The 26,717-nt window shown below is 38.8% G+C and overlaps 1 protein-coding gene across 2 annotated transcripts in view; it reads right to left on the reverse strand.

Annotated features, from left to right (window-relative positions):
- The window catches only part of ank1b (ankyrin 1, erythrocytic b), a 78,310-nt gene that overhangs the window by 44,539 nt on the left and 7,054 nt on the right, over positions 1 to 26,717 (reverse strand). For both annotated transcript variants that reach the window (XM_085413665.1, XM_085413666.1), the window contains exon 2: positions 1,135 to 1,236. In XM_085413665.1, the coding sequence (XP_085269791.1) occupies positions 1,135 to 1,236 (102 nt within the window). The remainder of the gene's footprint in view (positions 1 to 1,134; positions 1,237 to 26,717) is intronic.

Consider the following 26,717-nt stretch of genomic DNA (forward strand, 5'->3'; position numbering starts at 1 on the left):
GGTTTGGCTCAATGGTGTAATTACAGGTCCCATTTATCCCAAAAATAGTATAATGGTGTGATATTTTATAAAAGGTATCTTGCAAGAAGTGATTAAAGGAAACAGTACAAGCAGACAAAACTCGTTCCCAACATGCTGCCCTAGAGCAAGTAATAAATGAACAGGAGGGCAAGAGATGTGCAAGGGCACATTAAGTGTCACAAATTTCTTTACTGCACTGGTAGAAATTTCTCCTGAGAAACATTAAGAGACCAAACAATAAAGCTTGGTCTGCTCCTATTATGTGCTCTTGTTCAGTGGTACTCTTTCACTTTTAACAGTGCACTGAAATGTTTATTACTCCAATACTAACTCCATGGTGGATTTGGAAAAAGAAAGGTATGATTGTTAGATCAGTCAAAGCTAATTCACTTGTACCGATAATAGATTGCTATAGGTTGTCCATTTTTCCAGAATGCATGATGACTGATCTAGGGAAGATCTCACTGAGAAAAAGGCTTGGCACTGAGACCTTGTTATACACCCTCCTCTTTTATTTGCTTTTTCTCGCCTCCTTTTCTCTTTCCTGCTCCCCTGTCTCCTCTGTTCCTCATTTTCACCTAGGTACACCACGTGGAGTAATGGATGAGCTAGTAGTCTGTTTTTTGTGGCTTTACTTGTTATTTTAGCCTTCTTACTTCATTAGTTTAGTAAGGAAAGTTCTGGGTCCTACAGCCCATTGCATGACTGGCCCAGCACCCTTTCTTGTTTTTGTTTCTTTAGGCCCAGTTTTCAGATGTTTATTTTATTTTGTTTTTCTTCCAATCAAATCACTTGTGTTGGTATATTTATACATTTATATATTTATATACGGTGCGGTCACCAAGATAAGTTGAGCCATTATGTATTTCTGGCTAATTTTTAATTTCTTTACATTTCAAAAAGCAAAACCAAATAGAGTAATGCTGCAATGTAACCATTTTTGTACCACAATTCTTATTTAAATGTTGTAACAGATTTTGATATGAGCCCTGTTTTGCCTTTTTTGTTTATAGAAACCAGTGGCTGCCATTTTTTCTTAAACACACACACACAGGCACAAACGTAAGCAGATTTTTGATGGCTGTTCCAGTGAATTGACTGAAACTGTCTTACTTGATTAGCTGTGTTGATGTCGATTCCATTCTTGATGTGATCGAGCGCCTTGTCCAGGTTCCCTGAACGAGCTGCGCGCAGAAAGCTGGTGGCTGCATCGGCCTGCAGAAGGTGGAGGAGAGGAGGAAGCGAGCACGCAGGTGAATACAAATCACTGTGTTTCTGTGCATTTAAAAACTTTCACATAACAGCGATGACTGATGACAAAATTGCTTATTTGTGAAATTGTAAAAAGAGCAACAATATGCAAAGATCCTTCAATATTAACTGTTCCTCCAACATTATCCTTGCTATCAAGTTGTAGTTACACTAAGAGCCTCAGTCAGGTTACACATCTTAATCCATTATAATAACATAACTACCCTTCAAGGCAAGACACAGGGCAATATGCAGGAATATGATACTACTGCACATTCACTGCTTCTCTGCCCTCTGTAAGAGGCTTAAAATGTCAGACTCCTTCCATTCGTGTTTCGCCCACACTCTGCATTGGGCTGGCATTCATAGCACGCTTCATCACAAGCTCCGCTGTCTGCCTGTCTGATCTCAGGCAGGAAAGCTCCTGTGGTTTGTATCTCATTGTGTGTCAGTGTTTGTACGCCCACCCCGATTTCATTTATCAGCAAATAATGTAATACAACTGACCTGCACAATGAAATGATTCAACGCTGTGAAAGAGAAATGTTATGCAGTGTACTGCACTCTTGACCCTCTCTCCACCCTTGTCACCACCAGTTTGAGCTGTTATTCCCAAGTACTTTAATTAGGCTGAACTGCTTAAAGATATGCTTGCCCTTTTCAAGTCACTGAGTCATCTTTTCTTCTCTCCTCACAGCTCATGTGAAAAATAACACTTTTACAGGATTCCATGCAGTCCTGTGAAAAGGTACACCTTGACTGCTTCCATAAGAATTAAGAGGGAATGTGGCAGCCAGGTGCTGCTAATTGAATGCGCTTCATTGACTGATCATCAGCAAATAAGTGGGTAAAAAAGCAGATGTTTTGTCAGTTTGCAGGTCTGGAGCATTCAGGTGCGTTTTAACATAATACCAAGGAGGAAAGACATCAACTCTTAGAGGAGCTCGATTTGTTCATGTTACTCTAAGTGCCCTTTCCTGAAGTCAGCACAGGCATCTATCTTGGCACCAATCTATTGTTTAACTGGTACGTGATTTGTGTAAATACATTTGACGATACTATAAATATCATACATGTTACCTGTTACTCTTATCTTCCTGCGTGCGTATTTGAAGGATAATATTGTATTATCTATTCAGCATCTGGTCTCTTTACTTTGAACATAAGAGCTAGACAGCAGTTGTGCACAGCAGAGATGAGAGACAGGACCTCAAAGACTCACTATCAGTGACAGGAGCCTTCCTACTTAACAATCCAGTGTGCTGCTACTGTGTACATTGTAGGTGTCTGTCACATTATGGAGAGTCTCTTATGAATATTCTATCTTTAGGAACTGGCAAGTGAGCAGAGAAGATATTTTAAACAGTACATGATAATTACTCTGTCTTTACAGAATGTGGTAACCTGTTTTTCCAGATGAGTTTTTTTTCTAATACAAACAATTACAGTTGCTCTTTTCAACTCCACACTGCAGCTTGTGAAGCTTGTGAGGCAATTTATGCATGCTGAATTTTGGTTCTGTAGCTTTGCTGTTTTTCCTTTACATGTCTTCAGGGAGAAGTTCAGCTTTTCAAGCAGCAGTGTAGGGCCCAGCTATTTAAATCTTGATTATTTTACTGTGCCAGCATAGATAATATCTGAGCAATGCAAATATCCTGTGAGAACAGGGGACGGTGGTTAACCTGCATCAAGTTTGAAAAGGCGTGGCTGTTATTAATAATAAAAATAATAATAATGGATTGCATTTATATCGCGCTTTCCTAGACATCCAAAGCGCTTTACAATTCCACTATTCATTCACTCTCACATTCACACACTGATGCAGGCAAACTACAGTTGTAGCCACAGCTGCCCTGGGGCAGACTGACAGAAGCGAGGCTGCCATATCGCGCCATTGGCCCCTCTGGCCAACACCAGTAGGCGGTAGGATGAAGTGTCTTGCCCAAAGATACAACGACCAGGACAGAGAGAGCTGGGGTATTGAACCGGCAACCTTCCGGTTAAAGATGAACTTTTCAACCACCTGAACCACGGTCGCAAATTATACACCAAAACTGGTGTATAATCCTCCAGTTTTATAACCTCATAATACCTGCTTATCAAGCTGATCAAGGTCGCTTGTCACATTATTTTACACAATTGCTGTCACGATCAAATGGGTTCTAGCAAAGACTCATCACAAAAAAATGTGGTCCTGAACCCTGCTGGTGTTCAGCTAAATTTATTTATCATGCGTATATTACGCTATGATTTATTCTACAACCAAAAGCCATTTCAGATCTCGGTCCTTTGCCTCATTTATCTCGGTGTCATAATATTACTGATCACAGTCTACACCTGCATCCCCTCTCTTCTTCCCAATGACTCTGCACCATTGTTAAATGAAGCCATTTTCTATGTGCATTTTTCATGTGGCAAATTATTTTGTTAATGAGTGTTGGTCAGGTGAATAGACCCAGCCACAATATGAGGCATGAGCTGACCACATTTAGCTGAAAATGAAAAATCCAGAAACCCATTCTGCACCACTTCGCTTCTGCTTCCCTCCTCACATTCTACAGTATTTTCCCCATATTCATGTGTTCCCCATTGTGTTTTATGCTGTTTGTGTTGCTGTTGCTCTGCAACACATTTACTAGTGCCAGTTATTCTTCTTTGTTATTGTTTTGTTAGCTTTTTTAATTTCACACTTTATCCTGCACATCCTTCTAGATAAACAGTAGATGTAGAAGTAGACACAGTAGAAGTGACAGTTAAAAAGGTACTGAACTCCATGATGTACTTAAGAAGAGACATGGTGATAGCTGCACTACTGCTTAAAAGTTTGCAGTTACTGACAAATGTCACTGTTTCAGGTTCATTCAATATATTCAAGGTTCAATTCCATATATTCAAGTTTTAATCAAAATGTAGTGATATGTAGTGTGATATGTAGTAAGCTAATTATCACCCAGTAAATGAATATAATTTGATGCTATGCAAGTGATTTCAGATTTATATTTCAGACATAATTTGTATTGTCAAGGTCAAGAAATATTAATATCAGAAAACTGTCTCTTACAGTAAGTTTGCTTGTTCACCTCTTAGTTTTCAGCTTTATCAAGCTAAACATCTGGAGATAAGTTTGTCAGGAGGAAACAATCATTTGTGGGAGGCTTCTTCTTCTTCAATTTTTGAAGGTCATAAAATACACAATTTTTTACTAATTTATATATAAAAACAAATAGTTATGCGACTAATTATTTTCTAAATTATACATTTTCATTGTTTTTAAAGCTCGCAGTTTAAAGTAAGAATGTAGCCACTGTGACATCACCAAGTGATATTATGAAGCCTCAAGGTCCACCCCTCGAAAAGGAGGATTGCAAATGCTTTATTTACTTTTATACTTATAAATGCTGCTGCCTGCAAGCTGCAAAAATTAATAAAACATTGAGTATTTTTTTTTATCTGTCATTAGAAATATAATAATCACAAATATTCTAGAAAAATGATAAAATAGGAGCCTTTATCTCCCACTCCACTGTCTATGCATGTCGCAAGTCTACGACAAGTATGTGCAGGCATTTGACGGCAGTTTTAAATTCATTACAAAAGGCACAATAACACACAGTCATTGCACAATATACTACAAAACAATAAATCCAATTAGTTTGTCTTAAAATCTGAATTTTGAATGAACTTAAATACTACAATATTCCTCGGGCGCTGATATGCTGAAATTTCAATATCTTCACCTGAAATACTAACTGGTGACTTAGGGGAGGCAGAAAGATGATCTTTGCAAAACCTCAAGGAATCCCACAACAACTTATGGACAAACACATACAAAGTATGAAAGAAACAAGTGTACTTTGAATACAACTTTCTTATTTACTCCCCAGGGTTTGGCTAACCTCTCAGAAGCCAAAACAGGACCTGATACAGAGGTCAATGCTGAGCAAAGTTCTTGGTAGGATGCAACGTGTGAAAAGCTCTTCTGTCAGGGTTCTTAAACACACCAAATCTTGCCATCACATCAAACCTACTTTCATCAACCTACGCTCCCAAAAAAGTACTGTAGCCAAATTTTGCATGACAAAAGCTATGAAAGCAAAGACTTCAGAAAGAAAATACAGAAGCAGAGAAAACTGAAGCTAAAGTCCCATGACTTCACACACATGGAAATGAAAGCAAGAAGGCACCCATGCAAGATAAATATATGCATACACACTAATGCAAATATGCAGGAATAGTCTATTAGAAGGGACAGGAACTGCATGAGTAACACCTCATTTCCTACAAGATGAGAAATGTTAAGACACGTATGGCAATGAGTCATGGAGCATGGGGAGAGAAAAATATAATCTGCTAAATAAGCTGTTGCTGGTCTTAGTTTGACATCTATGTGACTAAATTAATGTTCTGAGACAGCGGTGTAAATGCCAAATAAAGTTTTACAGTATCAAGTGCACAATTCTAGCATTTAGCTTTTCCCCAGGTGATTTTGAGAGGGAAGATATAGATCATGAAACTTTAAATATCACAAAGTCTGTACTGGAAGCGTTTTGTTGACTTTCTGTGCTGTGGGTATTTGACATTAGTCACTGGCAGAACACTGGATGTCTGTACTTATCGTAGTGACAGCGCCTGTCACATCTAATTTTGAAATGAGTTCTTGTGTCACTTAAAGTTGAGACTTCTTCCAACAGTTAAACATGCATCTCGTCTCTTCCACACTGGAACTTTTGCATGTGCATGGATGTGTTAGATACATATTTTTTTTTTTAGAAAATTAAGCATTTGGGATTGAATTTCAGACTTTCAGCAGTTATTTGACCGTAATTTGATGAAATTACTGCATTAAGTCCTCAGGAATTACAGCTATTTTTAGATGTGCAAAATTAATTGGACAAACTAACATTTTTTTTTAATAATATTTTTTTGTATGAAAATCCTTTGCAGTCAGTGCCTGCCTGAAGACTAGAACTCCAAATGGACATTCAAATGCTGTTTTTCCAAACCTTGAGACGCCCTGCTAAGCCTTGGCTACAATCATCTTCAGTTGCTGCTTGTTTGTGGATCTTTCTGGTTTCAGTTTTGCCTGCAGAAACTGAACGACATGTTCTGTTGGGTTGAGATCAGGTCACTGACTTTGTTATTGAAAAATATGTTTTCTTTGCCTTGAAAACCTCTTGGGTTGCATTTATGCTTTGTATTACTATTTATTTGCACTTTGAAGCTCTTTGTGATCCATTTTGCAGCATTCGTCTCAGAGTATAGGCCCATACACTTCAGAATTCATCCTGTTACCTTTCAGGATTCACATCACCAATAACCACTAGCAACCCGGTTCACCGGGCTGCCTTACATGCTCATGCCATAGCATTGCCTTCATCCTGTTAGTCAGATAATGTGATCTGCTTTGGATCATGAGGCATCCCTTTCCTAGTTCATACCCTTCTTTTCCCATCATTCTAGTAAAGCTAATTTGGCTTTCATCTATCCAAAGACATTTTTCCAGGACTGAGCAGGTTCTTTTAGATGTTTTCTTGTAAAGTCTAATCTGGTCTTCTTATTCTTGAGCATAACCAATGGTTTGTACTTTCTGGTATTTCAATTTTTGATGGTATTTCTTAAATGTAGATCTTGATAATGAAGTATCTACCTCCTTGAAAGTGTTCTTGACTTGGTTAGATGTTGTGAAGTTAGTGGTTCGATAGCAGTTCGATACTAAGATACTAACCCCACACTGCTCTCCGATGTGTCCATCGGAGTATGAATGTGTATGAATTCATACTTGAGTAGTTAGGCAGCACTAAGAAACTTAGAAGACAGTGCTTGTGTGAATGGGCGCAATTGGGTGAATGTGGCATGTTGTATAGAGCGCTTTGAGTAGAAAAGTGCTATATAAGAATCAGTCCATTTACCATGTCAGTTGACCACTTACATTAGACACCTTAAAAATTAAAACTGAAGTTCTGCACTTCAATCACTTCGTCTTTACAGGCTGAAAAGTACAGTGGCCCTGAGAGGCCAAACGGACTGCAACCTAAGAAAACACCAGCAATAAGAAAAACACGGCAAAAGCACACAAAACACAACGGAAATAGGAAAAAACAGATTTCCAAAAGCACAAGGGAAGTGTTTCTGGGGAGACAATAACCCGACGGACCAGTTGCAGGGCCACCGTATAAAAGCCACTGTATCACTGTAACCTAAACAAAACATTCTCAAACAGTAAAGAACTAAACTGAAGCTAGCAAATCTGTTCTGGAAAGTAACTGAACCTAGACAAAATTGAAAACAAAATCAAATAAGAACAAAAATGTAAAACTATGGTCCTTTAATAAGAGCAAGACAACATAATTTAAACATAATACAACAAGCCCTAATTTCTGTGCAAATATGGAGAGATAAAAATTAAGATGGAAAGAAACAAAGGCATAGGAGGGTAGGTGTAGAAGCTCAATAATCAAGAAAAATATTCAAAACCAATCATGGATGATCTTAAGCAGCATATTTGGGGTCTATTGTGATAAATACTGGACACAAATATCTGTTGTAGATGGAATAATAGTGAGCACGAACAAGACGTTCATTCATATAATGATAAAAAAAGCATACCAAGACAAATTACCTTCAAACACACAAACCAAAACTAAAAATAGCTGCACAGACGCCACAGTATGTTAGTGTTAGCACCAACAGGGAGGGAGATAGATCACAGTAATGAATCCTCTTGGGTTTAAACAAAGACCCACTTCTACCACAGAAGACAGATTCCCAGGCAAACTTACACACACATAAAATAGGAACAGAAAAGAAATATAAAAAACCACAGAGACACGACTGAGTGTAGATTAACACACAAAGGTATGGTTACACATGGTTTTCATGCACTGACAGCAGGACAAAAACAGATCAAGCCCTGCAGACTCCAGCTGTCAAGTGCATCTCACAGTCATGAGTACAACATACTGTAAATACCATAAACAGATGTATCTATCAGGGCATTAGCTTCTGCTTATCCAAAGTTGAGTCGTGACAGCAACACACCAAGCAGGGAACTCTAAACATCTGTCTCGCCAGCAAAGCGTTCAAGTTCCTCCTGATGGATCTCAAAGCATTCCTAGGCTGGAGATGTGTAATCTATCCAGCAGGTCTCCAAGTTGGACATGCCTAGAAAACCTCCAAAGGACGGTGGCCAGGAGGTATCCTAATAAGATGCAATAAGCATCTCAACTGGCTCCTTTTGACACAAAGGAGCAGCAGATGTCCAAGCTCCTCACACTAAGGCTGAGCCAATCCATCCTAACAGAAAGAAACCCCCACACATGGCAGTATCACTGGTGAGAGGTATGCTGCACAGTACAGGTACATAAAACAGGTCACCTAGCTTATCATTTATATTATTACTGGCACAGTTTCTTATTTTCCATGTTTCCACAGTTTTCAAGTCCCTGTAGGTCTGATAGCATAAAATATTTTCACGAGAATACGCACAAGCTCATAAAAGCAATGATTGGAATAATCACATTAAAAAAGTCTAATCTGAAGATATATTTTCTATTGCTTTACATACTCATGACATCTACATCTGTGTAAATAAGAACAGATACATAAATTATCCTCTCATCTCATATTATGTCAATATTAAATCAAATAAACTGGAATATATTTGAATAAAAATTTCAATTTGTTAATTGTTATTTTGTGACATACAAGTGAGACGGGCTAAAACACAAAAAATAAGATAGATTTTAAAATAAATACATGAAAGTTGTTTTTAGTTATTTAGTTAAGTTGTATTTGTCAGGTAAGTAGATACAGATGCTATCCATCATCTTAAAGCTGCTATATTTGTAGTCTTTATGTCACTCCAAAAGATTTTACATCAGCTAAGAAGTATCTAAATAAAATGCTTAACATGTAAACAATTTAACATACTAATGATATTGAAAGCATTAACTCATAATTAGGCTGCCATAATTTAACATTTTCGCCAAGGAAAATGGACATCACTTCAAGCGTGTGCTTATGGTTGGCAAGATGAAGTCACAGCCCCGAGAATTAAAAATCGATTGAGTCCTGCAGGCTCTACGGTGTGTGAGCTGATCTATTACTGATGGATGGAGAGTTTCAGAGTATGAGATGGTGTCGTGCAACATATAGGCTTTGATCTGAACACTAATACAATGGATGTGAGCATGAAAGTGACTCATCCTGGATCTAAATGTAGGTAAAAGCACAAAGACTGAGACTTCAGATTAAGAAAGATTGAGAAAGGTTCATGCTATTCACAGTAATGACTGCAAAATAAGAGACTGGCAAGAATAGTGGGAACACTAGTATTGGGAGGTGGCTGTAGTTCAGGAAGTAGGAAGTAGATGATTTTTGGCTGCCTTCTCTCTGCATGCCAAAGTATCCTCGGGCAAGATAGTGAACCCCAAGTAGCTCTCAGTTGTGTTCACTGGAATAGGAATGCATGTTAACGTTAGACAGAAAGCACTTGGGTATAGAAAAAAGTGCTATAGTGTGAATGAACATAACCAAGTGAATGACACATTGTATAAAGTGCACTATATAAGAATCAGCCCATTTACCATTTACTGACTGTACCTACTAAAGTCATGTTGTTAGCACATTGCTAAGTTCATTTCAAGGTACCACATTTTGTGGTGATGATTAACAAATCTAAAGCGGACCCATCCTTTTCATTTCCAGACGCATATTTTTTTTCTTGAAATCTATTAGGAGCTTTGAATTATTGACAATTCAAAATCATTTTTATTTATAACTGTGCTATATATACTGTGCTAATGGTGCAGTCTCTCAGTTCTTAGTGTCTGTATTTTGTGTTATTTCCCTCTTCATGGCCTCCCTACTGACCTCATACTTCAAACTTTGGACATGTTTAATATATGAATATGCTGAATTGTAACATTACATATATGACAGAAAGTAAGGAAACAGAAAAAAATAAAATAGCTCCAGTTAAGGACTGACCTCCATCAACTTGAGCAAACAGCTCCACAACCACAACTACACAGCTCCATGTTCATATGCTCATCTGAAGCTTAGCTGACATGTATCTTTAAAAATAAAGACAGCAGTTAACGACTGAATAAATGATTAGATGGTTTGTTGAGATTAATAACTTTAGCTGTGCACCAAATTCTTCCTTCCTCCAAAATGAAGAGCCACATCAAAACCAGGATATTCCTGTTGTCTTCTCTATCTCTGTGCTAAAACAGAGCTTCTGAAATATTTATAGCTTCTGTCAGGCCACTGCTTCTGCAGCCCATTACAATCAAAGCATGCTTCTTCTTATTTTTTATATATCTATCTTGATGTCTAAATGCATGCACATCACATGTGCATGTAGCGCATGTAGGTAGTGGGGCTAGCATATAAATGCACACAACACAAAAGCACAGACAAGGAAAAAGAAAATGTGGCAAAGATGGCTTATGGTTTATAAACTATACACAGACATTTTTTGTCCAGGCCATGATTAATATTTCAACCTTATGCAACCTGCTTACATTTGTGAAAATGCTAATAAGGGATACAGCCATACAGAAATGAAAGAAAAACCTTGACCTTTGACTCATACATTGAGGGGATCTATCCGTTGTGACAGGGGGCTTTTTGTATCAGCAAGGTTCTGGTCCATTCCTCTTTTTTTATATCAAGAATTCATTACAAAGAAACAAACAATAAAATACATTTTATTATTTTGCAAGGACATGTATAACAACATTGGAGCTACCAGCACAGAAAACGTGTCTCTATAGCTCTTCTACTATCATCAAAGAAAGGCAAAAATGCACTAAAATAAAGAAGAAACACTGTTACCACGTCTTCTAAGTTAAATAATTTATTGTTCTTCATTTCAGTCTGCACTCTATATTCATAATCTACTACCTCTTGAGAATAATCCTTTGCGTGGCTGTGTTGCATGTGCACACTGTAAGAATTCAGCTACTGTACTGTGTTTTACTGGACATTTCAAGAAAGATCTGTTCAGGTGACAGACGTATTAGTGATTTTTTTTCCCTTTTAACTTGCATTTCTACCTGCCACTGGATGATTTCTGCTTTCATTTGACTACCCCATTAGGCATTTCTGCCTACAGCACAGAAAAGAAGACAGACAGAAAGAGACAATAAAGTGACATGGCAAGGAGGCCCCGAACTCCTGAATTCACAAGCACTTCTTCATTTGCTCAGCTATCCGTCATTTCCACTCATTTCTTGTCATCGCTCCTTTAACCTCTCTCTCCCCATCCCAGGCTCTCTCAGCTTTGTGAAGACTATCTCCACCCTCAATGTGCCTCCTCTCTCTCTCTCTTTTCATAACCTTTTAATATTTATGAGGACTGCAGAAATGCTAGGAGCAAAGCATGCTGGGTACAGCTGTCCCTCAGAGTCTCTTCCTGACGTCATCACTGGCATTCTGGGCTCCCCACCAGTATCAAAGTCAAGTTCCAAGTTCTCTGCCAGCAAAACTGAATCTGAAAATGTATTTTACTGGCACACAGAAAATACAGAGTCATAGAAACTGTTTAAAAACAGCACCTTGAGGCAACGGTTGTTGTCATTTGGTGCCATATAGATAAAATATCATTGAAATGAAGAGAAATGGCTTAACCACCATAGGAACAAGACTTTTGTTGACAGGACCGCTAATGAAAAGCTTATATATATGATTTGAGCCTATATAATTGTTAAGACTAAATAATGCATGTTTTATATATAAGCTTCATATCCACAGAACCAACATTACTAAATTAGAAAACAGACCACTAAATAAATGGGGAAAAAATATAACTTTGAATGTTTAGACATTCTTGTATTTCTACTCACATCTAATTGGCCAAATTGACATTAACTTTCCTCAGTGCAAAGCAATCTGTGACTGCCAAGCTTTGAGAGGCTGATGCTTTAAAATAAGCACAGCATGATTTAGAAGTTGATTACAGCTGTATTTGATTACCTCAAGTGACCAATCTTAAATCTGACACAAGGAAGCAGTGTGCCTTTAACTCAGTACTCCCTCACACAGAAGCCCATGCTGAGCTTATTGCTGCTTAATTGCTGCTCTGTTTAATTTGCTTCACTAGTGCCACTACCTTGAACATCTAAATCACTCATTTAAATAAAAGTTTGATATCTTGGGACATGCACCTGTTTTCCTTCGTGCAGAGATTTAAGTGAAAAGAACACTCTCTCTGTCACTCTCTTATCTCTCCATGAATATTAAGTTACTCCTTGCAGTATATAGTAAAAATGAAATGCATGTACTTAAGGTCCAAAAGGGTTTATCTTGTAGCATGAAAGCACTCAGTCAAAGTACCTGTAGCAGTCCATTTACCATTTATTTTATCTTAGCACAAGTCTTTATTTTAAACTAAGCTAAATATTAGCTGCAGGTTGTCAACTAATAATTAGCAAACATCCGATCAATCAGTCTTCCAAACAAATTCTGCTCCACAAAACAATTAAACATATATCCCAAGCACAGTGGTCGGGCAGTGATGGACCAGGGTGCTTCGCAGTTACTGAGCAAACCACAAAATCTTCTGTATACCAGAGCTTTGTAGAATCAAATGTGAGGCCAGCTTTCCCACAGCCAAAACTGACAACACACATGAACTTGAAAAGGGAAAAGTAGAAGAAAAAACTATGAGGAAAAGGGGGGGGGGGGGGGGGGGAACACACACACACACACACACACACAGAGAAGCTGGGAGCCATTATGTCTGAAAATCATGTGCACATAACTAATGCAAAGCACTCAGCTGCAGACGACCAGTGACTCCCGTAAGGGCACTATGCAATCACGATGACAGGAAGAAGCAGTCGGCAAAGGGAGGAGAAGTTACAAATGACAGGAAGGAGGAGGAGGAAAGAAAGTACACATGGTACAAAAACGAGGACTATGCCTCTGATAAACGATGGTATAAAGGATATAAAATAGTCATGGCAGAATGAATAAGTGAAGGAAAAAAATGGATATAGAAAAATGGTAGCGAGGAGCATGAAGGAGGAAGAATGACAACCATGGACACTGGCGACATTAGAGATCACACAGCATATTAGATGATACTCCCAGACTCTTACAAATTCTGAGCTTCAATAGCAAAGTTAAAAAATGTCAAAATAGAAATAAATATGCTGTGTCTTGTAGACAAGAAATGAGATTGAGGAGAATTGAAGCAGGAAAGAAAGAAGGAAAGAAGAGTGTAAGAAAAGAGTCACGAGTTAAAGAAACATATCCATTTTAGGGTCATTGATGAATCACCACTGTGAATTTTCTCAGAAATAGAGAAATCAGAGGTCACGGTCACATACAGAGCAGCACCTCTGGTGCTTATGGGATGCAGTGTCAGTGAGTGTCAGTGAGTCACTGACAAAGAAAAGAAGGCGGATTTGCATAATCGTTACACCTCACTGATGCACTGGTTAAACTAAAAAATCTGAGAATTACATCAATTACATTAAGTACAGCTGTATCTGTTTGTCTGTCTACCCATGTATGGTCCATCTATCTACTTGTGCATCAGTTGATATCAGTCTATCCTCTGCCCACTACATTTTGATCATCATTACTGTGCAATATTTAATACGAGCATAAAATCATTATTTATTCTTAAATATATATATAGCACCACAGAACTGTGCACCTAAAATACTTTTAGTCTCAGAGTTGTTAGTTTATCACTCCAACCTCCCTGATCCATCTGTCATTTGCTCATTTTGAGGTTATCTTAGGCAAAGGCCGAGGTTGCTGCCACAGCCCTTGAACTTTTTTACAAGTATTTTATTGTATGACAGCATTTTTGCATTTTCACAGGAGCACAGATGTCTTATCCGTACCCTACCTCGCTTATAAACCTTAGATGGTTTTATTAATAAAACTAGCAAAATTGCAGTAAAAAGTAAAAGGTATGTTTTTTGTGACCATCTCAGTGTATTCAGTTTATTTTATTTACACTGATTCATGGACTCACATGTGTATATATTCCAGTACACGCATAAACCTCAATGAATGCAAAGTTTAGTGTTTATCCGCATTAGATGCTCTCTAAATTGGGAGTCAGTATTTTAAATCAAGTGCAGGGCAAAATATAATAAAAGAGGATTATTCAGGCATACCTCTGTAAACATATGTGAAACTCTTGAACTGTGAAGCAGCACGGAAAGGCTGCTTTAACTGAGCTGCTAGAAAACACTCACCTTCATCTATTCATAAATATCTGTATGTGAGCATCAGTGCGCCACAAGCAAGTCTGGAAACTAAGAGGAATGGCAGAACAACTGACAAGTGAGACATGAAAAACTTTAACAATTTTACAATATCTTAACATAAAGATGGAAATTATTGTTATCCAATATTCTCTTCAATCCTGAGTCATAATGACATGTTATGACAGAAGTGACTGGCATTAATGGTATTTAGAGCAAAGGATATATAATATATATATGAACAAAACCACCAAACTCAACAGTCACTGTGCAGTCACTGCTTTATGACTCAGTTGTCTGAAGGCACAGTTGGATGTTACATGTCAGAGTATCATGGCTGTGGCCTGGGAGGGAGAGATAGATGAGAAGAGGGGTGGGGGGCAGGTTCTCCCGCCTCCAACGCGACGTTGACAGACTGACTATCAAATTACCAATGTCAGGAATCAGTTCTGTAGAGGGCTCTGGAGGTGACACATACTAAGACACACAAGCGTCCTGACAGGCACAAGATACATATTCACAGTTCACATGTATGTGGATGCATGTGAAATCCTAATAATCTGGATCCTCAGGTTGACACACACACACACACACACACACACGCACGCACGCACACACACACACACACACACACACACACACACACACACACACACGTAATGTAGACACACAAATGCAGCGATGTGCGCTCAATTTTATGTGCACACATGTCAGTATATACACAGAGTGCAACATGCTGCATCATTGTCAGCCCTGCTGTCAGCAACCAGTCACAGTAGCTGACATATGTTCCTCACTGCAGGATGTAGAGAGTCCAACACATACGAGCCCGCACGTGTCAGCTGAATGTTTGCAATATGCATCTAAGCTGACAAAAATCACGTCACAAGAGCAGTGGCCAAAAGCTGTTCAGCGCCCTGACCACCTCCTAGCCTAGACAGTTTATTCAAAATGTTCCACACTCGTATTCATCTTCATAAATGTCTTTCTTCCACTGCAATGTCTCCAGAGCAAGCTGCACCCAACACTAAAAGCTAATCTCCTGCACACTTTTGCAGGACCACTGGGGATAGAAATCTCTTTGATATCATTTCCCTCCTTTGTCAGGTTGGCATACATACACACACATGCAATGGATGGATGGAGATTGATGGACCTGAGAATTAGAGTAGGCTTTCACAAAAGACAGCACAAATCAAATACACTGAACATAATATAAGAAAATGTATCTGTGTATTCCATACACCCTACTCAATCTGACCAAACTATATTTGTGACCATGTTCCTACAGTACAAAGAATGGCATGGAGCAATTTAAACACAAATGTTTGGCTGTCTAAGCACTCACTACAATAACATAGTGCAGGGGTCCCCAATCCCAGTCCACGAGGGCCGGTGTCCCTGCAGGTTTTAGATCTCACCCTGGGTCAACACACCTGGATCACATGATTAGTTCATTACCAGGCCTCTGGAGAACTTCAAGACATGTTGAGGAGGTAATTTCTCCATTTAAATCAGCTGCGATGGATCAAGGACACATCTAAAACCTGCAGGGACACCGGCCCTCGTGGACTGGGATTGGGGACCCCTGACATAGTGTCTACCTACTGTAAGTAGTTTTATTACAATGTGAAAAAATAGTGTGAAAGACTTGACATAGTATGTAAAAGAAAAAAGAGAGATTACAGGGTTAATGAGATAATGAGTAATGTCTTGTAATATCTTGTTGATCAAAATCCAAAGTGACATGTTTATGCTTATGTGTTTGCATACCTGTGCACAGATGTGGCAACTGTAAGCTCTAACCTAGGGGTGTCAAACTCATTTTGATTTACAGTTCATACAAACAGCTCCACTTGATCTCAAGTGGGCTGAGCCACTAAAACAGTTGCATAATGAGCTACTTTCAGCTGCCCCCTTCTTCACACGGGCTCACCCCAGTGGGCAGCTCAGCATGTTTCATTTGGCAGATTTTTACACCAGATGCCCTTCCTGATCCAACCCCAAATTACACTCAAAATTCCCCTTCGTTACTGTACAAACACATGTTGATGTCTTGAGAAAAATGAGCACATTTTCAAAACCACATTTACAAAGCCAAAAAACCTTAAACCGTAGTGTTTTGGAGAACAAAAAACACAATATTTTATTCATATTAATATATTAATGTAAGAATATGTATGTGTTTTAATTAAAAATCTGTAATTATCAATAAATGTTCTGCAATTTTTCACTCTGCAAAGCTATATAGTGCTGCTCTGGACACTTTGTTGGGCCTTTTTTTGGGCTGCAAACCATATGTTTGACACCTCTGTACTCGCCCTCTACTCTGAGCACACTGAGGTGTCCCTACTGTGCAGTCTGTGTTAGTGACAGCGGGTCACTGCTAATCACCCAGTGGGTATAGAGTCATCATACCAGTGAGCAACATGCTGAAAGAGTGATGTAGGCACAGAGGGGCGGATGGAGGATAAAGAAAGAAAAGTCATGGAGGACAAACACAAGATACATTAGAGGACGAGATCACAGGAGGGCATGGTTACCTTCAGCTGTGAGGTAGCAACCACCTCTATGACTACGAGGACCACTGCTGCTTCTAAAAATAGCAGTCATACAGCAATACCATTAATGACTACAGTGCCACGCTCTGAGTTGATTATCTATTATGAGACAAAGGAAATTAGCGTTTTAACCCAAAAGATTAAATCTGGTATTCTAATAATTTAAAGCTTACACTCATAAGGAAACACAGATGAGATGAAATATACTGAAAATGTATTGGAAAAGAGGCTCACAGTAGTGGCAAATCATTTTAGCATCCCACTGTTAAGAAAAAAAGGGCATTATTCTCAGCCACAAATTGCTACTGGTGCGATGGAGGGACTGTGACTGCTCCCCGAGGCCAGTCGATAAAGCCTTCACCTCATGATTCAGCATTCTGTGCAGGATCACAAGGGGCATTTCAACACATAAGGAGCTATTCATCAATGAGGCACACTCCTGATATCAGGGTCAGGCCTGAAGCACAAGGTCTGCTAGGGGTTAAAGCACCGCTAAAGTAGCACTGAAATCAAATGTCTTGTCTCCCAAGATGATAGCCAAATGCAGTTTTCCATAAAGTATACATCAGGAAAGAGAGTCACAGGGTGAGATACACTGAGTAAGAAAATCAAAGAAAGTAAGTAAATCTTAAAAAAAGCAGACATTAAGGTGACCACTGTAACATAAACTACGGGATTACCCAAATGCCTGGATTAGTCTAGCACTCAAGGCAGCTCAGCTAGACAGCTAAATGGCACAAAATCTGCAGCCGTATAGCAAACGTTTGCTGTTTGCACCTCCAAATCTGCAGCTTTTCATCTTCACTTACATCAAACTCCTAATATAACCAAAAGACAACATACTGCATCCCAACTAAAAATGCAAGCTTTATCCAAATTCAAAAGCTGGCGAACAATGATGCAAATTGGGTAGCAGCATGACTATGTCACATGATCTCAGAATGAGAAGTCACTGAGCTCCTTCCAAACCTCGTGCTATAATAAACCTTATGCACCAGGGAAGGCTAAAAATATGGGCTAGACAAGCTGACACACTGCATTTGCAGAAAGCTGCACTTCATTCAGAGCACCATCAATCACCCTTCAACAGTTGCTGATGCTTGTTGTCTGTGCTCTCTATGACATGTCCATGCACACTGGCATTCCTAAAAACGTTTACACATGCCCCAGAATGTGAGGTTTTCACTAGGGAAAAAAGAAACTAAATTCAATTACGTGATAAGCTATTCCCCGATAGATGCTGGAAAAATGAATAATCTTACATCTTAAGATTAGCCGTTCATGTTGGTGTTAAAAGTATGAAAAGCAAAGTCTTCCCAAGCTTTATTATTGGGTCAAGATATAAGTTACCGCTTTCATTATTTCAGAAGGTAAACTAACAGAGTAGGTTTGTCTGCACTTGTTTCTAAACCAGAAATATATCCAGTTTACACTAACATATACAGCAGCCACAGGGAGATGTGTAAACTGATATAAGTATTATAATGCTTTATTTACAGTAGCAAGGGTTGTTTTGTCTTTATTGCCAGTGGGTGATGCAAATTACAGTGTAATCAATCACTTTAGACTTTTTGCACGCTCCCATGTGAGTGCCCTCTGAATGGCATTGGCGAAGAAGAAGCCTCAGATAAACTGTAATTTTAATGTATGTTATGTGCATATTTAAAGGCCTGTGAGTTTTTCCTCTCACCTTGGCCTTCCCCATGGGATTGCTGATGTAGAGCCAGCAACACACACCCTGTCACCCTGTCCATCCGTCACACAGGCTTAAAACCGCTGAGTCAGTCTTGCTGCTTCATTACAATCAGGCCACGATCCACAAATATTTTAGCCTGTGCGCATTTTTGTGAGTCATAGATGCAAGATGGCACAACAGTGTCAAAAGTGTGTGTTTGAGGGAGGGAGGAAATCAATAATTTAAGTGTACTATTGCTGCATCATAAAGAGTAATATTCGGTTGTTTGGTGTGCTACTAAACCCTCCAGAGGAAGTTCAGAAAGAAGGGGGCAAATTCCAATATCCAGATCTTCCATTCATCATTATAGGGTCATACACACGGAGGCAGTGAGAGAGGCAACATAACTGCTAAAGGCACAAACCACCCAAAACAATCAAGCAGGTCATTCATAATAAGAGCTAATTAGAAACAGAAGGAAACAAGAAATGCACAAGGGAAAATATTAAAGCGAAAGAACATGTGCAGAGAACACTGGGAAAAAGCTGGAATCCTTGACTAATGGGAATAGCAAGACAGCCTGGCAGGGATCAAGGGAATTGCATGTATACACACAAACATGCACACCCAGTTGAGTAATTAGTCGATTGGACACAGGTGTGGCAGAAAGTGGAAGAAATTAAGCAAAAACAGGAAGTAGCGCAAAATAAAGTGAGACAAAGAATGTGATTAAAAAGAAAATGACAATCAATCAATTCAGAGCATCTTGCAAAGTCACAGGTGCCCACTTAACACCTTAACAGCTCAAAAACACAAAACATATGCTAGTGCATTGTGTAACATCTGATTAAATATGAATTTATGAAGTTGGATGTGATGCATCGTTTCCGAGGAGAGTGCTTCAGAATTATAATGTTATATTCAAATAGATAAGCAGAAGCAACTATATGAAGTATATTTAGATTATACATTTCTGTGTAATTTATTTATTTATGTATTTATTTAAGCTGAGCATTAAGGGAGTAAAAAAAAACCTCACTGTCAATATACTGCATATAGGCTAATATTATTCTTTATGTGCATGCATATAAAGAGAGTATGCTCAAGGTATGCTGAAGGGGAAAGGGGTGGAGTTATTGTTTTTTTTACACCTTCCAGCAATGTAAATTAAGAACCAGTTAGCAAATTATCATGAAAATGCTGCCTTACTCTACATCACCATCCCCTTAAACAGTCTCAAGAGTACTGTAAATAGTGGAGTCAGAGCTGCTATGATCTAGATATGTGATGGCACAATACGTGACTTATTTAAAGCCTCTTTTGCTGAAGTTTTAATATTAGCACATATGTATATCAACACATTTGTTATCTATTACAGTTGTCATTTTGGTCAGGCTTCACAATGAGTTCTTCTTTGGCTTTGCGGTTATTTTGTAAACAGTAAAAGCGAAAGGTTGAAGGATTGAAATAGACAAAATAATAACCACTGCAGTGCCTTCATAGAGATTTCTGTCTATTCATCCGTTCCTGCTCACTCGATGCTAGGAAATCATATTTAATGACTCACAGGCTGTTCTGGCACAGGACCGTGTTAACATTTATTTATTTAGTGTTCTCATCCTCGATCCCAGACTGCTAATGGATACTTTTCTTATGGATGCGCAACCTTGTTGTTCACTAGAGTTGCCATAACAGGCAGCACAGATGTCAATGATAAATAAATTATAAGGTTGACTATTTGTATTGTAAGCAGTAATTATGGCATTTTCTAGCATTTGATTTTGCTGGACTTTTTTATGGGAGCATTGGTTGAGACACAAAATATTACAAACACAAAATATATAAATGACATGAGGAGAGTCTGTTTAGTTGACAGCAGCATGCAGGGGATTCCAGAGAGAGAGCTGTTTCTGAATTTTAGATATACAAACATTTGCCAGACTTTTGGGGAGGAAGACTGCAGGAAGTTGATGAACTCTGTTTTACAAAGACATCTTGCTTTCACTGCCATGTGTGTGCACTTTACTTTGATACACACTATATTCTTTACTGACTTGAGTAATATTTCCAAGGAGCACACAATTATTTTTTAAAGTGGTCTTGAGCCATTGTTCACAATCATGAAACACAATCAGTCATGGACTGGACTCCACAGAGCCCGAGCCTGAAAGCAGTATAGTATCATCTTGACAGAGATCAGAATCAAAGGCAGCCAACATCCAAAGAAGAGTTTTGAATGTCCTTCAAGAGGTCTGGAGAACGATTCCTGAAAACTACTTAGAGAAATTACAAGAAAACTGCCCAGGAGAGTTCAGGCTGTGCTGAAGAATAACAGTGCTCATACCAGACTTTCAATCTTGTCAGAATTGTACAAACTCTGTTTTGGCCTTACCATGTTTGGACCTTTCAATAAATCACTGAACCCATTTCCCATTTACCCAACAAAATATAAAGAAATGAGATGTGGCTCAAGATTGTTGTACTGTATTGGGGTTGTTTCTCTGTTAGCTTTAGATTTTGAAATGGAGCAATAAATGTCTGGAATTTAAGATTAGAGGCACAACAAAATCGAATCACACAGCTGAGAGGATAAAAGGTGCAATATTATCAGCCTTGTTTTTTGTTGTCTCTAGTGACTTCTGTAGTCAAGTTATGCAACAAAAATTTGTCTACTTAGCTTTACAGTTAAAGTCATTCATTTCACTGTATATTCTTATTTTCAATCATTGAAAACTACAGAAAAAAAATCAGGAGTAAGCCTTCTAAAAAACAACCAAGAGCGCAGCTATGAGACAGGATGGAAGAGGGTGGGGAAGTCATAGATGGAGAGAGAGGTAGAGGAGAAGGTGAACAGGATAAGATGGGAAGTTGTAGAGAAACAGATGCAACATAAAGCAAACAAGAATAAGCAGAGAAACCGAAAGATATCTAACGCAGGAAAGCACTGATGAACAGATGGATGAACGAACAGTTGCTACAGTTCCCCTCCTCCCATCTAGAGTTTAAAATTGAATTAGCAATGAAGTATTTATACAAATGTGGTGTGGGTTTTCCAACTCAATGCCTTTGTACAGCAGACAGCGGAGGATAGTGCAGGGAAACAGAGCAGTGTTGATAAGTGTCCTACGTCCATATTAGGGATTTGATGATATGTTTAAAGTCAGAAATACAGGATTCCTCACTGGGGGAGAGGAAGAAAAAAAGAATTATAGCTCTAGAGGGGGAAATGGCTGAGGGCTGACAAGGATTTAAAGCTGACTGAGGAGAACCACTCTCAGTTTGCTTCTAGCTCTCTCCCCCAGCTATCTCCTTCCCAGTCCAGCTGCCATCAGTGGGTGCTGATGCAAGCGCTCTGATCAGAGAGTGTGAAGTGATATCAGTGAATGAATGGCAGCTGGTTCTGTCAGGGATGCACTGGAAACTGCTGATGTAATATTTCAGCTCTTTTTCTGGTAGTTTCACACCTTGAAAACCAATAGTGTTTACAGTAAGTAAACTTGTTTTTAATGTGTTCAAGAGTGCTGCCCACCAGCCACGGTTGGCTGTTGACTGATGAGGCTGAAGAGAGAGGGGAGCCATACCACCTGACATCAGACAGCAATCCCAGAGACACATGACACCCCTTCTCATCATGCACACACACACCACACGAACACACAAAGCAATTACGTCACCACCACCACAAATTCCCCCTTAAATTGATGTGAAAAAAGCATTTGTTCATTCCATTTGGAATGATGTGTTTTTAACCATACTACACGAAATACAGCTGGTGCCCCAAAACAGCATGACATGTTTTGGTTACTTCAAGGATCTACTTCAAAGAAAATAATATGACCATAGACAGCAAGAAGTCTTGAAAAGCTTTGGCAATGACCTAAAATCTTCTGTTTTTATAACAGGCGCAGTTAAAACATGGTAGATTAACACTTGGCTACTTTTAATAGCTATGTTATTGGTTGTGTACATCAGTTGTTTCTTATTAGATTCATTATTTATCAGTTCTAGCTTTGCTCATTGCCTTAATCCCATCCACATAAAACCCACTACTTTATTTCACCACCTTTCAAATGTCAAGCAGTTTCGTTCCACTTTGGTAGCTGCTTCAATCACTCACGACAAAGTTGAGGAACATTTAACTGGTGCTTTGCATCACTAAGGCTTTTTTCATCTTTACACTGCTATAAGTGTCCACCTTGTCCACCATGAACCATTCTCCGTGGTAGTCTGTTCTTGTGTTCAAACCTTAAAATCATTCTCACAACAGTTTGGAGCTTGTGAGAAATGTACATTTGCACAAGAATTTTAAATATATAAGAAATACTGAAAATATCTCCACCATCATCACTATATACAGTTCTTTCTTTCTGATCAAGCATTACGTGCATTAGCTAGCACGTGCACTGTAAAGTGTCTTTAGGTCAGCGAAGGAAAGTGACGGAGTCAGGGCGTGCCTGAGAGTGGCTGCTTCAGTGCATTAGTGGGCTCCTGCGAGCCACATGATCCACGCAGACCTTCAGGAGCAGTAATTCCATTACATAATGCCCAGCTACAGCTCTAAGTGTGTGTGAATGTGCATGTGTGTGTGGCATTGTGCCACTCTGCATCACTTTCACTTTTCCTCTAATTATTCTTTGTAATTGGCTGTCCTCACACAATTTCACTAATGAACTATGATGATGTAAATGCTTGCTTGCTTGCTTGTTTACATTATTGTATTTTGCACAACTCTGTTGCTTGTGAAGCTCGCACACAAGAATTTCACTCACATGTGCTGTACCAATGTACCTGCACATGTGATGTGACAATAAAAGTGATTTGATTTGATTTGATTTGATAAATGTATCATGAGCATTAGGTATGCATGTAGGTAGGTCAGCTGTAACAATTAGATGTTGTGTTGTATATTTTAGATGTAACTTTTGATTTAAACTAGAAGTTAGTGGAATGCAAGTCTTGTTTCATAAAAAAATCTAGACGCCAACAGCTCTCTAACTCATGTTATTGATTTAGTTTAGTGAGTTCAGTTGTGCTGTGAGAAATTATAATCATCACACATCCTAATGGAGCCAGGACCAAATACAGCCAGTTTGGGAGTAAAAATCAATCAACAAGGTTTTTCCCCCTGGGATTTTGTGCCTAGGGCATAAGTTAGAATTCCCATCACCAGCCAAAGCATATCCTCGTCCATCAACTCATCTCTTCATCATCCCACCACATGCAGTGTCAAACCTTAATCACTATGGCAACATCCATCACTTCTGACCGCTGGTAGGATGACCTCAGGGTCACATTAAATTTTGCCAAAAGATTTACAGCTGTTACCCCTCGCACTGCATACTTCACATTGAGTGGCCTTGCTAACTATGATGATGGATGCGCTGATTAACAGATTCAGGCCGGCAGATGAGCTGTGACACTTGAGGGATTCACACAAAATCAGACTACAGATTGATCAATACAATGTCAAAATGCAACTGGCCATACCTTTAACTGCAATGTGGCAACTGTGTTATGATACTTTTTTTTCCTATTCATGCGCTAAAGCATTAAATCCATAAATCCAAGTACCTGAATTCAAGGTAAACAGCCACTGAAGATTCACAATACTTGAGCAAAATGATTCTGATATTTATCAAAGGTGTCTGACAAGGAGTACTCATCTAAAGTCAGTTTGATCTCCAGATCAAAATACGTGCCAGTCAAACTGAGTACAAGATAAGCCCTCAGAGAGATCCGATAAATATCGGCCATCATGCTTCTGTTCTGGAATCACGTTTGAGCAGGTATGCATCTGGGGTAACATCAGACACAGTACTGAGCACGGAGCAGGTGCTCAGTTAGAACACGGTAGAGGTTTGTAGATAGATGGGTAGCTGGTCTCAGATGCAGTGTAATCCTAGGCTGCCTGGTAAGTATAGCCTGCGGATGCTTAGGGCTGGGCAAAGTGCTGCTTTGCTCTGCTCTGCTTGACCTTGGCTTATCCTGCCTTCCCATTTCTCAAAGGGGATGGAAAGGCATCAGACCACTAGGGATAGGACAAAATATTGATACAACAATCCATAGCATCAGTTCGCTGACACCAGATATCTATATTTTTATTAAAATATGCAAGCACTGCAAATTTTCCTGTCGGGAGCAGTTTTACTGTAAGTCGTCTGGCCTGAAGTAAATCCATATAAATCAATATGTTCATAGAGTTCAAAGTGGAGTAATGGCTAAGGCCTTTGTGAATGATTTGGTGTGATTAGGTTGCTTTCTTGCAGACTGGATAAAAGCACTTCTCCTGTTCACTGCATTCATCCAACTTTTTGGCGGGCAAAAAACAGCCAGACAAGGATACATTTTCCCCATCTAAAATATTTGGATGAAATTATTTTTGCAGATGTAAAACTTCTAATTACCAAAATTAGGCATCACTAAGAAGAATTTCTAGTGTTATTATCCCATGGGGCATCTTGTAAAAATGGAAGAGTGGCCAAGAAAGTGAGTAGAGAGATGGAAGACAGCTTTGGCTAATTAGTGTTGGGTGTCCATAAGGTTACATAAAAGTGAAATGATATAACCCGAAGGCCTGACATGTAACACACACACACACACACACACACACACACACACACACACACACACACACACACACACACACACACACACACACACACACACACACACACACACACACACACACACACACTGTATGTCCTCACATGTGCACAAATAAAGCTCTTTTGGAAAACAGGAGTAAAAGGCAAACAAAAGACACACAGTATCCATTAAAAGGTCTCTAGATTCATTGTATTAAGTGCAGGCCCGAAGGAAGCAGGGACATGCACGGACCTGAGGAGCTTTGTGTTGAGCTACTAGAGTAAAAGGGTTTCACATAACAGGTTGGTTACAGAAAATGAGCAAAAAGTGCAATTTGAAGAAGGACAAGCATTACCATGTACTTCCTAAATCGCATTACTCCACTCTTAGCATTTGTTGTGCTAATAATAAAGGCATATAATTATGTACCCTATTAAAGAATAGGTATATATCATGCACTAAAACTATTAGACACGTACTAAGCAGGACTTCAAATGTTTGATACTGCAATTCATGAGCTATCCTTTTACCAGTGGCCAGAAATGACTGTATCTTTGCCAAGCTTTACTGTGTAATGTGTTCTCCACTTTTGCATGCTTGTACCTCTTTTCCACAGCAAGGGCTTAATGTGAAAAATGCCACCCTATATTCAAGTGTAGAATTTGAGCAACAGTGAGTTAGAAGCCCAGAATTTAGAGAAACAATTTTAAAAAGTAATAAAGAAAATATAAACAACACAAAGCAAAACGCAAAAGAACTAACCTCACAAGTGTGTAATGATCGTGGAAATGCAGTCATCTTGTTGATGGCATGATTTAAAGAAAAATCTAATAGGGCACATTTAATGTCTAGATGTAAGATTTCAAGAGGTTAAAACTGAATTTTCTGCAAGCAATCATTTATGTCATAAGAAGATCTACCTTGTAAAACATTCATTTATAATTTAAGATGCTCACGTAATGCAGTTTGGTTGTATTGAGTCTGTCACACATAATTCAATCATTATTTTTGCTGACATATTTTGGAATCACTCACTTGGTAATTAGGATGTGCAGAAATCATTAACAGTCATGCGAGTATTATGAATAGTAAAGAGCACACGATTATTTCAGCTAGGTTAATGTTTTTCCAATCTAATCTGATAAAAGTGCTTTGCATGAACATGTCAACACTTTTCCAATACAATCAAACTAAAATCTGTATTTAGAACATAAAAGCATATTCAGTGATTCAAAGACATTTCTACACTTAGTGTTTAGTTATTTAGTTTCCCGAAATGTACATGGCAGAAGTCTGTTCAAAAACTACTTGGCAGTTGTAACGCATGTACCTTAGCCAGCACGGCTACTTCCTTTGCAGACTCCCTAACTGGATTGCTGTCCAGTCTGTCCA

The sequence above is a fragment of the Rhamphochromis longiceps genome, linkage group LG7 (assembly GCF_057381845.1).
Source record: "Rhamphochromis longiceps isolate RC_006_pf linkage group LG7, R_longiceps_female_GT1.1, whole genome shotgun sequence".
In the NCBI taxonomy this organism is placed as follows: Eukaryota; Metazoa; Chordata; class Actinopteri; order Cichliformes; family Cichlidae; genus Rhamphochromis; species Rhamphochromis longiceps.